Genomic DNA, 16,185 nt, shown 5'->3' with positions numbered 1-16,185 from the left:
AGAAATAGGATCTTTTCTGTGCATCATTATTCATCGAAATTAGAGAGATGTGATTTTTTTTTAGTTTTTTAAATAAATATTTTTGGACCAACTGAAAGTAGGATCCTATTCATAGATAACATTCTGGATGTAGGATTTTGATAAGGCCTGCAGTAAGGCAGAGATGTATTTTTGATGACCCCGGGAGCAAGCTGCCCTCTGAGTCCCTACTAGGTGGCATGACATTGATGAGTTCGCCATGACTCTAGGTGTGACTCTGGGCCTTCTTGATGCTGAAACCTGACTTTTGTCATTTCTCCATAAGAAGACCTAACTCCCATTAGCCAATTCATGTAATCAGTCCAGTGAGTGACTCACAGCACAAAATATTAACTGCTCTAAGGAGTGAAATATTTGACTTAATACGACCAGCAGATTTTCTCTCAGATTTTATAAAAGGTCAGATTATGAGAAAGTTGCTTTGTAAATAGAAGCAGAAGGCAATTTGTTATATAATTCACATGTTTAATATCATAAAGCCTAAGACTCAAAAGTACACACCCTGCCAGTGGACCAGCCTTGCTAATAAATCGTGACACCTGGTCTGCTGGCAAAGATCACCCCTTCCTTTGTCCAAACCCTGCCAGTGTTTTCCACTCTATGACTGCTGGTTTTCTAATCTATTGTTTTTTTGACCCTGTATCCCACCCACTTCTGACAGGCATGTTTTTACTTAGGTACATTATTGGTCTTTCTCTGGCTTAGGAGTTAAGTCATCTTTTAAAGGTAACTGTATATTTTTTGCTATGATCTCTCAATATGATACTGTAACCGGTCATCAGAGATTTGAGATGGGTATATATTTACCAGGATAAACTTGGAAGGTGCATTCAGTGGGATAGCTGCTCTGTTTATTAAATAATTTGGGAGATAGGTTTGGTTTTTAGATTTAGTCCCATTTTTTTCCCCCAAAGATACAGTTACCAGAAGGAGAAAAGAGAGGAGTATCAGTATTTATTGGAGACCCATCAGCACTAATAGGAATCTTCTATGTCTGTTCATTGTACAACTGAGAAAAGAGCCAGAGAAGGTAAGAAAAGGTTGCTGAAGTGACAGAATTTGAGCTCCAGTGTGTCTGTCTCCAGGGCCCATGCCCTTTCCACTTCCTCTGTTACTGTCTTAAAAAAAAAAAAAAAAAAAAAAAAAAAAAAAAAAAAAAAATTCAGGATTGGGGTTATAGTTCAGTGGTAGAATGCTTGATGCATATGCTAAGGCTCTGGGTTTGATCTCCAGCATGGAAAAACAAATCAAGAAAATATCCCCAAGGATAATGTATTTGAGCAATGACTACATCTATTGATGTTCTGAATTTGCCAATTTTTATCCCTTGTAGCTATGTATACTGTAGACTATCGTCCAACTTGGTGCTTCTCAAAGTGTCTAGGGTAATGGATCAGTTCCATGCACAGTTCATCACAAGTAATACTTATGTAAGATCCACCAAAAATAAGTTATTAGAAAAATGAAATCATCTTTTAAAAAAAGACATACAAAATATAAAGTCAATGACCATGTGCCAGGCTGTCACAACAATGTCAAATTTCTATTCACATTTTGAAATGCTTCTATTTTAGTCAGCTTTGCATCACTGACCAAAGTACCTAACAAGAACAGCTTAGAAGAAGGGAAGTTTGGGGTTTATGGTTTCAGAGGTGTCTTTCTATAATAAGAGAATCCACTGTTACAAGCCCAACATGAGGCAGGGCATCATGGCCCAAAGGGTGCAACAGAGAAAAGCAACTCACCTCATGGTGATTAGGAAGCAGAGAGAGGGGAGAAAAAAGGGGAATAGAGACAGGGTCACAATGAAGAACAGTCCTTCTAGGGCACAGCCCCAGTGACCCACCTCCTCCAGCCAAACTCCACCTGCCTATAGTAACCACGCAGTCTGGACTGATTAGGTACAGCTCTCACAAGTCAATCATTTCACCTCATTAATACAGAAAGGAGCTTTTGGGGGATACCTCATCTCCAAAGCATTAAAACTTCATTTCTATTTTGTCATGTACCAGAAATACTTCACTAGCACTGGTCTAGATGTTATTATTCTGAGACTCCATTGATCTTTTCAATGAACAAAAAATTCCTGACCTTTTCGAAATATAAGTTTACAATGTAAAAGAGTAGCATCTTCAGCTAATGGAGAAAGAGCATGGTACATAATTTTTAAAGCGATTATACAGGTTTTTTTGTTTGCTTTTGTTGATACCTCTTAGAAGAAAAAAATGAAAATTATGGAGCAAATGTATTATAACCTCCTCTCTGCAGACCTTGCATATTATGCAATTATCATTAGCTATTTTTCCCCATCCTCTTTAACTTGTGTTTGGTTAATTTTATCTTTTAACTAAATCATATCTCCAACATTGTGTTTATGATGTATATTGGCTCTGAAAGCTTTATTGTACAGCTCACCAGATATAGGTAAATATATTTAGCATGGTACTATATATAGTTTGGAGCAACAGAATGTGATTATAGATTTAAATGTCAACAAAATACTAAAAGCAAGTCCCTAGTTGGAGAAAGGAGACAGCACTCCTCCTGCCCAGACTCTCTACCACACAGCCATAATGGTGTTTTTAAGGAACATGCATTGTGTTAGGGATCACCTTTAAACATCAGAACAATCTATAAAGCAGACCTATTAAAATTACCCATTTTACAGAGGAGGGCCCTGAGGACCAGTTAAGCTATGTGTACATATGTTATATCTGCACTGGTAGAACTGGGACTTAATTCCAGTCATTCTGGATCCAGAGTCCATATTCCCAACTCTAGGTACCGTAAGGTCCCTGAATTGTCATGTAAAAACTGTGACTTTCTTAGAGCCACTATGGAGCAAGCAGTCCTGTGTTAGTTGCCCAAAGCAGATAGGAGCCAGGTGGCTGCCCATCAGGACTGCTTCACATTTCCAATCCCAGACAGCAGCACATCTCCAGTTACTCTTACAAGCCACAGCCTGTTCTGGCATAAAGTACACTACTTTCCAATTCAAGAAACATGCCCCCTTTCTCTCACCTATTTTGTCCCCATCCAAGAATCAATCTGTCTCCCAACTGTCTGATTCTTCGGAATTCTTGAATCAGGCATTAAAGCTTCACTAAAGTAACACAGGAGTGGTTTAGGGCTTCAGAGTGCCTTTGTCTTTTTCTAGTGCACCACAAGGCTAAAGAATTCCTGAATGGAAAATTACCTTTTTTCTTCCAGTCATCTGTCACAAGCATACTCTCATCTTAACAGAATAATATAATTTACGGTTAGCTTCTCATGCAGAAGTTGAGGAAACTGAGGCCCAAAGGTCTCCCAAAGGTGATCTCTTCCCGTTCTGTCCGATATGGTAGCCTTGAGTCATGTGAGGATAACACCTGCTTAATAACCACATGTGGTTCACAGCCACCACACCAGACTGCACAAATAGAATTTATCATCTTCCTATTAAGTTCTACTGGACGGTGCTACTGTATAATGCCACTGCCTCAGGATGTTGAGCTGTGGTCATATCCACCCTTCCTGGCTCCCATGGCTCTGCTCTGGAGAGTCTCCACCCATCTCTAGGTTTTCTCTGTAGTTGCCAAACCATCCAGAGCGTAAGGGTCTGGTGTGCTCATAATGAACAAAGCACCAGGAGTTTGAAGGTGCTGGATTTCTGGTTATTTGAGAATATCTAGGAATCCCATAGAAATGAAACCACACACATGTATGTTTCCGGCACATGTGGAATGGTTCAGGCCAGGGCTGCTTTATGGCTTGCTGTACCTTAACAAAAGCAGGAAAAGGCTTCCTCTCCCCTGGGATGGAGGGAGGTGCTGGGGGGACCAGGACTTTGACATTAGGAGGATCTGACTTTGAATCCCAACCCTGTGACCTTAATCCAAAAATTTAAGCTCTGTCGGCTTCAGAATCCTCATTTTCAAAGTGGGGACTGTGATACATACCATGTAGGGATTTTGTAAAATAACTCTTCAGCATACAGCAAGCACCCAATCACCATGGTGTAGCAGCTCCCCTTTTCCCAGATTCACTGCTTCACTCCAGACTGGCTGAGAGGAATATTGCTTAAACAGTGGCCCCAGCAGCCCCAGAAGTACTGAAAGAAAATCCATGGGATGCTTTCAGCCCACTGCTTCCTGTGACCATGGCAGGATTCACAGGCCAGTAAAGGAACGTAGGTTTTTCAGGAGGTGACTATCATTGCAATGTATTATAAGCTATTATGCTGCTTAAGGTTTTGTGGAATAGTTCAATAATTAGCAATCAGCCTCTCTGGATCCACATAAACTCAGCACCCTGGGGTAATTTGCTATTTCTATGATCACAGGAGAAAGAGAAAAAAATAAGTCATTAAGGCAGTGATTACCAGCCCGGGCTTTGTGACACCCTGAGTATTTCTAGGGATCTCAAGAGGGGTTATAAAATTCTCAAATCAAGATTTAATTTGAATTCACTTTAATGTGTTTTAAAGTGGCATATGGCACTTTGAGGACAGGAAGAAAAAAGTCACAAAGTCCACAAACTCATGAAGGTGTCAGCTCAAAAGGCTGGAAATTACTGCATTACGGGATCAATTCCCACAGTAAACATTTCATAACAAAGGTGTGTTGCATTTGGTCTCATTCATTACAGAGTAAAGGACTTTTACTTGTTTGGTCACATCTTTTATCATTTAAGAAATATTTAAAAATGGTTTTTATTTTTACTTCAACATGTCCACTGTGCATTTCCAAAACAGCAGGCTTTTCAAAGAAATAAATCAGAACTGTAAACACAAGATGCAATATAAGTTTGACTTCCTACAGTCGATTTCACAAATCTACATACTGTACATTCATACGTGAGGTTCAGCCTGTCACCCACTTCATTTCTGTAATTACACAAGCATAATAAATACATCTGATTTTAAAGGTCACTTAAAATGAGTCATGATAATTTACAGTACAGTACGTTTCAGTTCAAGTGCAAAAATAACTATTTGCTTAACTCTACTTCTTTATAAGCTATGTTTTGTGGTGAAGCTAGACATCCAAGTGTAGAATTTCTCCTCCCTAATGCAGTACTGAGCAGAGCCATGTCATGGGGAGGCCCTGGCTTAACATGGTCCCGTCTAACCAGAGGCTAAAGCGCCAGCTGGCTTCTAATTCTGTTCCTTCCTCTCGCCCATGCTCATCCACGGCTGTAATGCACAAGACAACTGCCCTTCATTCAGCTGAAGCAGCATCCCTCTCCCCGACCCTCCACTTTCATTTTTAGCAGCAAGCTTTATGTGTGATTCACTGAACTATTGTTCTGATGATAGCTATAATATGTACAGTCTCATACCCAAATCTAATTTGTCCAGTGTCTGACTATATCATCTTGGGGAAGAGGACACTGAGATTTGTTTCTTTAGTCATTAGAAAGTACCTCTTATTACCACCCTTCCCATTCCCAATTTTTATTTACCACCTCACAAACAAAACTGACCCACTAGTTAAGATTTTATAAATTGTATCCCTCCCCCAGGCACTTAAATCTTATACTGTTCTTTGTAAATAGTACTGTGTAATTAAAGGAACCCTTAGGAATTCAGTGATTTTTTGTTTGTTTGTTTTCCATAAGCTAATTAGAGCCCAAATCACTCTAAAATAGTAAATAGTGATGGAGGCTATTTCCAGTATAACATATTTAGTAAACCCTTACTGGGTAAGCCACAGGATACTGAGTTGGTTGGTTTCTTTGAAATATTCCCTCATTTCTAGTCAGTCTCAAAGCCCATTTAAAACAAAAGGCATTTTTAGCTCAACTTAGCTTGCAGTAGTCACTGACAGCTTTTGCTGCTCAAAGAACTATTTTCAATATATACCATACATATATAAAAATATATTTGCTGGAGATATGCAAAGCTTATGATGAAACTTAACTCTTTTTAAAATTTTAAACAAAAAAGTATAAATACTACTTTCATCTGGTTACTTTTTAATTCATCTCACAATTTTTTAAATGGTTCTCTTCTGGAGAAACAAAATTATAGATGTACTGTTTCTTTCCAGTGGGCATGAAGAACACAATAATTAGAATAAATAATCAGAGGAGGGAAATTATTCCAATATTCACCTTGAAACACTTGTGTTCCCTCCACTTAGTGTAACTGCTGGTTTCCAGCCTTACTGCATTGGCCTCTACCAAACAAGAACTGAAGTCCTCACTGAATGCCATTTCCCTTCAGCAACTCCAATGGGACTACGGAAGTTCACCTTTCTTGCCATATGTACTGTAGCTCGTGTGTGTGCGTGTGCGTGCGCGTGCGCACGTGTGCGTGTGTGTTTTCCATGTTAATGAGTTTAGATATTTAGAAGCATATGCGGTACTGGCTCCTCTGCAGGAGTGTGTTGGGGCCTGGCCGAGGAGCCCAATTCCATGCAGGGTGTGAGATGAACAGGACACCTTCAGCGTCCTCCGGTGGCAGGCCGAGTGTGCTGCTCCCCACTCTTCTCCGCACGCGGGTCCACAGTAGGGTGAACAGGGCTAATCTGAGTCTGAGATGCTGCTGCGTCAGGGGAGGACTGGTTTCTAGGTGGGTCAGAGTGAGTCTCATGAGGGACAGGCTGGACTCCACCAGCTGGAGAATTTTCCTGATTCTCACTGGTCCCCTGGAAGGAAGAAACAGAAAGAATGTAAAACCAACCCTTTATATATGTTTTCAAGTAAGACACAGCAAACATGGGGAGATCATCCTAAGGTGCCCATTTCAGGGACCAAGTAATAGAGGAATAAGGATAGAATGTCTTACCTTTCATTTCTTTTCCTATGTGCAACTGCCAGAGCCGCATGAAAAACACAAACACTATAAGCAGACATATCTTGTGGATAAAGGAACATTATTACCAAAACCCCTGTCACTACTAGGTAAACAGTTCATATCATCAAATATTTAATGACTCCCCAGTCACAGTAAATCACTGGACAAGTACCATGGAATATGCGAAATGCAGGCCACTTGCTGAGACCAGGGTGTTCAAGAGCCAGAGGTTTTGTCAATAGTAAGTTAATGAGGGTTTTTGCGCCTTGGAGGAGGCTGGGAAAATGGTGTTCTGTAATGACGAGTCTAATGTATATTTGGAATTTCAGATAATCACTAAAAGTTACATAAAATAGAACTTTCACGTAAAAAAGGGAAGTAAGTGCACTCATAACCAGTGGTAAGTAACAGTATATGAATTCACTCTAGTATGTTTTGGTAAAATGCCATATTGGTTTTCAGGTCAGGAAACATGATTTCTAAAAAGGTTTGCTTCCAATAGCTGAATACAAAAAAAAAAAAGTTTCATTTTTGTTAATTCTGAAATATAGGGGGGGAAAAGCCCTTAGCACAATGATTTCTTCATAAGAACTACACCAAACCTGCTAGTTCTTGTTAATCTCAACCCACCCAGAAAAAAAGAAAAAAAAATTAGTGCTGCATAACCCTTTATAGGCTTCTGTGAAAATGAGGCTGAGCACAGAGATGGCAATGCGGCACCCTAGGCGGCAGACTCACCCATTCTCCTGCTCCCCTCCATGCCCTGGTACAATTCCTCCTGTGCTCCTCCCACCCCAATGTCCAGTTCTGGACTGAGCCCCAGATTCATGTGAGTTTATTATCCTAATAGATAAATAAGGAGGATCATGCACAAACTGGCATGGATACAGTTATCGATAAACAGATTTGCATAAATTATAAAAAGATTTTATGTTTACAAAGTCAAAATACCGTTAATGAAGGTAATTCAACAGATTTTCTAAAAAGGAAATTACCCAAATTATCCTTTAAGTCTTTCTCCTTTTTTTTTTTTTTTCCTTCTGAGTCCTCGGAAGCTACTCTAAATATAGAGCTGACATAACTTATCAAAAGTAAGTGGGAGACATGAATCTAAAATGGGGCAAGAAAATTTATTCCTTTGGTCAAACTGTTCACAGAACTCATACTCACTTTCCAAAGTCTAGAAACGGCTTTTAGTTACACAATTATTAACTATATCAACAGGGTTTGACTTTTCTAAGGGGAGATGACTCTTCTTAGGGACAAGAACAATTGCACTTTCTATTTTTCAGGTGAGGATACTGCAGAACCACTGTCCCCTGAGTTATGGGTCCTGTCAGACACATACAGTGATTCAGGTTATTAGTTAATTAATTCAAAATTAATTCAACTTACTGCATTCCTATGATATGTCATATTCCCACTAGAATGCTGGAACTACAGAGATTAGTAAATACAGTCCCCGAAGCAAGAACAATATGTTCTTGCTGCAATGGTTACCTATCGACACTGAAATTTTAAAGGAGTATACAATGTTGAAATTGATTTAATTTCTTTCAAGAATTATCATCTTCTTTGTAAAGCCTTCCTGAACTCCATAAGGCAGACTTTTCCTTCTATGGGACCTTGTAAACATGCCCTAACAGTTATCAGTGTTGAAATTGTTTGCATGTCTGTTGTTTCCCACTGGGCTTTCGATAAACCTTTATGAGTGTTAAATGAATAATTAAAATGAGTGAGCCCACTTGAAGTGTCTCCAGTGAAGGTAATGTTATTAGTCCAATGGAGGAACAATACCTGTAAAGGCTGTATCTCAGAAGCGCGGTTGTCTCTAGTCAGTTGCATCATCTCTTTAATTTGGTAGAGTGCGTAGACAAAAGTCACCCAGGGGGAGGAGCTGACCCCCCAGGCTGGTTTGTTCACATCTTCCTGTTCTTCCTGGTGCTTGGTTTTCTTGGGTGGAAGTCTAGGCTCAATGCGTGGCATGACATCTTCTGTCTGTTGCTGTACCAAGTCGATGGTTGCTATGGGAACAGGACTGGAGGGAACAGGAATCCTTTCTGCCAACATTGTCTTGTCTGGAGAGAAAATGATATTTAAATTATTTTTCAGTTTTCTACATATTTAAATAAAGGTAAAAGAATAAAATAAGCCAGGTGCAGTGGTGTACACCTGTAATCCCAGCTATTTGAGAGTCTGTTTGAGACCAGAGGTTCAAGACCAGCTTGGGCAACAGAGTGATACTCTAGCTCAACTAAATAAATAAACAAACAAATAAATAAGTAAACTGACAATCCTATAATAACAGTTCACTTAATAACATTAATAAACTGTTTTTACCAAGGAATTATTTTTTTAAAAATGTGTTTAGTTATAGATATTTTTTAAAAAAGTTTATTTCTGTGGTGCTAAGGATTGAACCCAGTGCCCCATGCATTCGAGGCAAGCACTCTACCACTGAGCTACAACCCCTGTCCACCAAGGACTTCTTTATGTGGTGTACAACCTCTTTGCTTGGTCTTCTCATAAGACTTAATAGACATTAACTTATATTTATTTAAGAAATCTAGTTTTTAATTTAACTTAGATATAACATCTGTGGAGCACAGGTTACAGTGAATGTTGCCTTAGGTTCCCTTATAGGATTGTGATTTTAAAGGTAAACATCAAAACAACAGAAGCTACCTTGAAGCCTTTCACTGAAGGCTTGAACTGAGACTTGTGAGAGGTATGATCCAGATGAGATATAAAAGAACAAAAATGAGAAAACCTAGTATCAGTCTCTTTTTCTGAGTAATTCAAAGGGATTAGAACCATCTCTGAGGTTTCTGTAATAAGTGAGTTTTTGTCCTAACAGAAGTACTTCAGATAGTTGAGGCCAGGGCTCATGGAAGGATAGGACACCCAGCGAAGACTATCCCTGTGCAGTCAAGAAGCTGAGCAAGAGTATCTGTATTCTACTGGTTGGTCTTTTTCATTCAAAAGTTGATTTAACCAGTGGTGCATGCCTGTAGTCCCAGCTATGTGGGAGGCTGAGGAAGGAGGATCACAAATTTCAGGTCAGTCTGGGCCATTTAGCAGACCTAATCTCAAAATAAAAAGATCTGGGGACAGCTCAGCAGTAGAGCACCCCTAGGTTCAATCCCCAGTAGGATCTCCAGTACTGCTGCCTTTCCCACCCCGCCAAAAAAGGTTGATTTAAATTGTTCTCATCTATACATTATACTTGATGGAACAATTTTACTGGTTCAGGGAAAACTTCAAAATTTCAGGTTTCATTTTCTTCAAATGAAGTTTAGGCATAGAGATTAGTAACACTTCCTATCCCTAGTAGTACAGTTACTATATAGCCTTATATGTATTTGTCTATGAAATCCCTTTAGACTACCAAGGAAATTTAAAATCAGTACCATAAAACAAAACAAGAATACCCAAGCTACCTTATATAACTAATATTCTTTGTAGCAGAGCAGGAGGCTTCTAACATGGTACACATGGATTCACTGGTATACCACTAAGGAAATCTGTCCGGGTTGGCCCACTGTCCACGTTACTACTTCTGGGTCTCTGAGAGGCACATGTAGAATTCCTTATGGTTTGGACCATTAGCAATATCAATAAAGAATGGAAATGTCTACCTTCCTCCTCATCTGGCACTGCCAGCCACTGGATCAGGGCAAAGAGCAGGAGTATCACCAGACAGGCCATGCCAATTCCTCGGAAGGTTGCAGCAGCCCCTGTGAAAGCAAACAGAGCACTAGAGGGTAATTCCAGGAAATGCAGATAACCCTCCTCCAAAACTGTCAATGCTCTAAAGTTCAGGCAAAGGAAACACAGCTTTCAGTGAATCAGAGGACAGTGCCCTTCCACCAGCTTCACCTAATGGAAAAACACAGGGTTGGGTATCTGTCAGGAGTCCTTGGTGCCGGTACTGGTTCTGTTGTTGGTCAATTATAAAACTGCATTTATAAAGGACTGTCTTTGAGTGCCTTCCATTGCAACCTCTAATATTCAAGGGCACTCTCTTCTTTGTAAACAGTATTTACCCACCTATTAACAAACAGCCCTATTAATCTACAGTGGGATGGCAGAGCTTATATAATGCTGCAAATTCACATGTTCCTGAGCCCACCTCACAGATGACTGAGTAGTCAAGGTCCCTACAGCAGAATGATCCCATTTCCACCTTGGATATTTCATTTCTCCTTCCAACAAAGGAGATCTGATGAGGCAGACAGGCTGTGTTAATACAAATGTAGTGACATGACCAAAGTCAGTGTACAGTTAGACTTTCCTTTTCTTTTTAAATATTTTTTTAGTTGTAGATGGACACAATATCTTTATTTATTTTTATGGAGGATCAAGGCCAGTGCCTCACATGTGCAAGGCAAGTGCTCTACAACTGAGCTACAGCTCCAGCCCCTGAATTTTCTTTTAGCTTTATCATCATCAGGTTTGGGGTACCATATTTCAAACCAAAAACATAAGTGCTTATTCATTTGTTTGGCTCCTTTGAAGTATCTGTGCAGCATCTCATTAAACTGTTTGTCAGAGGAGTGTGCACAATTATAGGCTGGCTTTAATCATCTTAACAACCTAACCACATGCTTTAGAATTTTAACTAACATGAAATCTAGAAACAGAATACAAATACTGGAATTTAACTTCTGGCAATCTTCAGTAATAATTTAGTATTTTGCGTGAGGTATTGCTAGAAAATTATGTTTTCGCCAAAGGAAAAAAAAAAAGGAAAAAGAAAGTCTTACCAAAATAATTGACTAACACGCCTCCAATCATGGCACCACATCCTCTTCCCAATCCCAGGTGAAGGCCCTGCAGGATGCCCTGAGCAGACGTCCTCAGCTCCGGGGGAACAGCTGCACTGAGGTAAGAAATACATGCTGCCCAGATGGCTGCATGTGTCACTCCTGGAGAAGGAAAGAAACAGAAAAACAGGAGGCATCAAACGTCTGCTTACAACTCCTTCGGTTACCCCTTTTAGAATAGGAATTATTTAATTAGGCACCTATTTTAAACACATGCATTCACACACACACATGTATATTTTATGGTAAAGTAGACATAACATAAAGTTTATCATTTTAACCATTTTTATACATACGGTTCATGGAATTAAGTACACTCATAATGTTCTGCAATCATCAACACCATCCATCTCCAGAACTTTTTCACCTGAAATGAAAACTACCTTTCTTTAGCCTCTCTTCTCCAGCCCTTGGCAACCCCTCTTCTTTCTATTTGATGAATGTGACTATTCTGGGTACCTCATAACTGGAATCATACAATATTTGGCCTCTTTTTATCTGGCCTATTTCACTTAGCATAATGTCTTCAAGGTTTGTTTTTGGTACTGGGGACTGAACTAAGGGGCACTTAACCACTGACCACATCCCCAGCCTTTTTTATTTTTTATTTGGAGACAGGGTCTCACAAAGTTGCTTAGGGCCTTGCTAAACTGCTGAGGCTGGCTTTGAACTCATGATCCTCCTGCTTCAGCCTCCCCAGTCACTGAGATTACAGGTGTGCACCACCACACCCAGATGTGTTCAATTTTTAAACACTATTGTTCAATAGTGCTACTATGAACAGTGGTATGCAAGTACCTGTTTGAATCCCCGATTTCAATTATTTTGAATATACACAGCTCAAAGCAGAGCTGCTGGGTCACATGGTCAGATATTTAACATTCTGAGGAACCACTGAACTATTTTCCACAGTAGCTGCACCATTTACATTCCCATCAGATATGAACAAGAGATCCAATTTCTCTACCGCCTTAATTTTGGATTTTTTTTCCCTTAAATAATGGCCATCCTAATGAATGCGAAGCAGTATTTTGTTTCTGATTTGTATTACCCTAAAGACTAGGAATGCTAAGCATTAGTGATACTTATTAACCATTTGTGAATCTTCTTTGGAGAAATGGCTATTAGAGTCCTTTGTCCATTTTTTAATTAAGTTGATTTTTGTTGCTGAGTTGGAGGAGTTCTTTAAATATTTTGTGTATTCATACTTTAGTGGGCACCTACTCTGACATTAAGATTATTTCCAATTTTTCCCATTATAATTAGCACCATGATTCATAAAGCTTAAGATATAGCTTTTTATGTACCTTAGATTTTTACACTGGCTATAATTCTACAACTGAGGTTAATAGTTCAGAGGATATGACAGTTTTTATGCTTTTGAGTATATAGTTTTAGTTTTCCAAAAGAGAGTAGAGAAAATTTATAATGCCTCATAACAACTGTATTTTTATCTTCATTATCTGTTGGAGGGAGAAAGAAATAACAGGATTTTAAAAAGTAATTATTTTAATATATGGTAACTTTGTATTGTCTGAATTAAAATATTCAGAGACATTGCTTTAAATGTAACTTAGATACTATCACAATAGATTTTATAGCTAGAGGGATTGAGAAATCAGCTGGTTCTGCCTCCATCAAGTCCTGAGCTCCTTCCCTAAAAAACATTGGAGATAATACCTTCAGAAATTCTACCTATGTTTTAGACTATTAAACTAAAGAGTCATTGTTCTTTTAAGATGTGATCTAACTTTTGTCTGCTTCTAATTAGAATGGACCAACAGGGTCTAGATTTGCTCTCCTTCCTGACATAACTAAAAAGCTGTACAACATATATGAGACAATGGTTCCCAAGACACTGGGCATCAGCAACAAAAGCAGTAATCCCTAAGAGATGAGAAACAAAGGAGGAGCACCAACTCAATACTGGAGATAATCTGAGAGGTACTGGCATAGAGGAGAATCACTGAGTTGGAAGATTCTAGCCACAAGTCTTCAGAGACAAGGAAGCTAGTGTGCCAGAGAACACCAGAGAGGAGATAGCCTTTCAGAGAGAAAACTCCAGAGATCTACCGAGGGCTCCCAGCAGAGAAAGTTCAGCAAAAGCATGTGCAGAAATTGTTCAAAGCTAAGGAAAGAACAACCCAAGAGTGTAACAGAGAATAATTCTGGGAACCACATGAGGCTGGGAATAGTACCTGCTTCTACCAGCCAAGCTGGAAAACCTCAGGCTTTCTGGGACTCATCAAGTACTCAAGAGGGTCTTGTGTTTGTGTACAACAATAAGCCCTGAACACTACTCTAGTCTCACCTAAATAATCTTAAAAGCAAGACCCAAAAAGATGATGCTATTTCCAAGTAACTTAGCTATGTCCCAGAATAAAGCTGAAGCATTGTTTCTAGGAATATAAAAATATCCAGCGCTCAGAAAGGGAAAAGTCACAATGTGTGCCATACAATCAAAAATCACCAGGGATAAGCTTATTTAAGTAGACCCATAATGCAATAAATGCTATTTTTACTGGGCAAATTAGACTATACACCTTGTAGTTGACTAAGAAATATCTAAACAATTTTCCTATCCTTTTTATATGCTTCAGTCATCATTTTAACTGTTTTTTGTTTGTTTGTTTGTTTGTTTGTTTGTTTCCTAGTGCTGCAGATCAAACTCGGGCCTCATGCATGCTAGGCAAGCACTCCTCCACTGAGCTATATCCAAGTCCTAACCAGATTATTTTTCAGCTAAAAAGATGGACTAGATCATTAGTGGTAGCATGCACACTTAATTTCCAAAGAAGTCATAGTATTTATTTTATCTAGCTAAACAATTGCAATTACCTCTAGATAATGCTGTATTTCTCAGAATTGAATAATGTCTGAATAGAATCTTCATTGTGAAAGCTGATACAGAAGTACATAATGGGAAGAGTTTCATTTATATGATGTTATATTTCTTTCTTTTCAGATACATACATTTTTCATTAACACTAGAATAAAATTCAAACTATGCCAAGAAATAAAATTAATTTATTCAAGACTGATTTAATTTAACAGCAAAATCCAAATCAGTGATCCATCTTTAAGAAGTGGCTTCCCAAGACCTGAAACCATATCACAAAGTTGCAGGTTAATTGCAATCAATCATAGGATTTACAAGTAGACAAAGATGGGCCTCCGTGTGTATGTGACCACATTAAAATATATTTTTATAAAATATTAAATTTGATTATAATTTAGCTTAAATATATTTGATCTCCTTGATATTTTAGATTAAATATAATTCTTGAAGTTACTCTCAAGTGTGAAGGCTTTGGCATACAAAAATCTTGTAATAATAGGACCTCTCTCTCTTTACCCCTCTTCAAAATTCTAAGTGTTGTCTAAAACTTTGAGTCTTCTAATGTAATCAAAGCATTCTCCAGCAGGGTGACTCTAGTTTGAACTATTTTTACAGCTGATTGGCTGGTATTATGTGAAATTCTCTTGACTGAGACTTCTAGAATTTCCTTATTGTTTTCTTGATTAGATAATTGGGAACTACATCCTTTAAAGTAACTCAGGGCATTAGCTGAAGGGAAATATAGTAAGGCCTACAGTAAAAATGTCTTCTCTGGTACTGAAGACAGAAAAAAAAGGAAAGCTACTCCTCCTAGGTCCTCCAAAATCTTCTAGGGAAGATGTAAGGTTAGAATTGGTTTACTCTCAAAAAACTTATTTCTAAATATCATGACAATGGAAGAATCAATTAAGCCCACTCCACTTCCTAGAAAATAAAGTAGCAATACTAAGCAACCCACAGAAGAGACCAGTTAGTAATACCTCCTTAGTGGCAGTTGTGCGGCTGTAGTTCTTATGTTTAAGCTTAGGAATATGCAACTCTCCTGTAATCTTATTAGTAATCTCAGACTCTGGCTAATATTTTTATTACAACTGTGTTCTGGTCCTCTAATTTTAGAAGATAAAAAGCAACCTAGAAATCTAAAAATTTTCCATATTTAAAAAAAAATTGAGGAAGCCTTAGCAACTGTGCTACCTAAAACAACTCTCCTGTAAAATTTAGGAGGTAATTAGCTGTCATAAAGCAGGAAAATAAAATGTTTCTACTTTCTTTACTTTTTATTAGTGATCTGTGCAAAGGCAATAGATGATCATTCTTTATGCAATGAAAAAAGAACATCTGTGGCACAGGTAGATGTTTACACCAGAGGTACAACATTTTAAACCTTTAAGTATGAGATAATTATGTTGGAAGATCCAAATAGTGAAAATAAAAAGATGTTACCCCCTGACTGCTAAGAGTGAACATACAAATTGACACCTAGCAAATATAATATTGTTATGAGTAACAAATTTTTTTCATCAATAATATAGTATTATTACAACTTATTCCAAAAGGAATTGTGCTACTTTGCACAGATTATTTCCTTTATTCTTAGGTAGTATTTTTTTCTTCATTTACCAAATAGAAAACTAAGATACCGATAGATTAGAGTGCCTTGTTCAAGGTCACAGAGATAAGACAGTAGTGGAACATGATAAGCA

The 16,185-nt window shown here is 38.4% G+C and overlaps 1 protein-coding gene across 3 annotated transcripts in view; it reads right to left on the bottom strand.

Annotated features, from left to right (window-relative positions):
- Positions 1–4,465: 4,465 nt before the first annotated feature.
- The window catches only part of Mfsd6 (major facilitator superfamily domain containing 6), a 65,023-nt gene continuing 53,303 nt past the window's right edge, over positions 4,466–16,185 (bottom strand). For 2 of the 3 annotated variants that reach the window (XM_047545844.1, XM_047545845.1), the window contains exons 4-7: positions 11,584–11,745; positions 10,456–10,554; positions 8,615–8,895; positions 4,466–6,668 (exon numbers count right to left, since the gene is read on the bottom strand). In XM_047545844.1, coding sequence (XP_047401800.1) covers positions 6,465–6,668; positions 8,615–8,895; positions 10,456–10,554; positions 11,584–11,745 — 746 coding nt within the window. In that variant the 3' untranslated portion in view covers positions 4,466–6,464. Of the gene's footprint in view, positions 6,669–6,808; positions 6,834–8,614; positions 8,896–10,455; positions 10,555–11,583; positions 11,746–16,185 lie in introns of all 3 variants that reach the window. The other variant, XM_047545846.1, reaches the window with a different exon arrangement.

The sequence above is a fragment of the Sciurus carolinensis genome, chromosome 3 (genome assembly GCF_902686445.1).
Source record: "Sciurus carolinensis chromosome 3, mSciCar1.2, whole genome shotgun sequence".
Taxonomy (NCBI): domain Eukaryota; kingdom Metazoa; phylum Chordata; class Mammalia; order Rodentia; family Sciuridae; genus Sciurus; species Sciurus carolinensis.
Note: the sequence above shows the minus strand (reverse complement) of the source record. Positions and strands in the feature narration are given on the sequence as shown.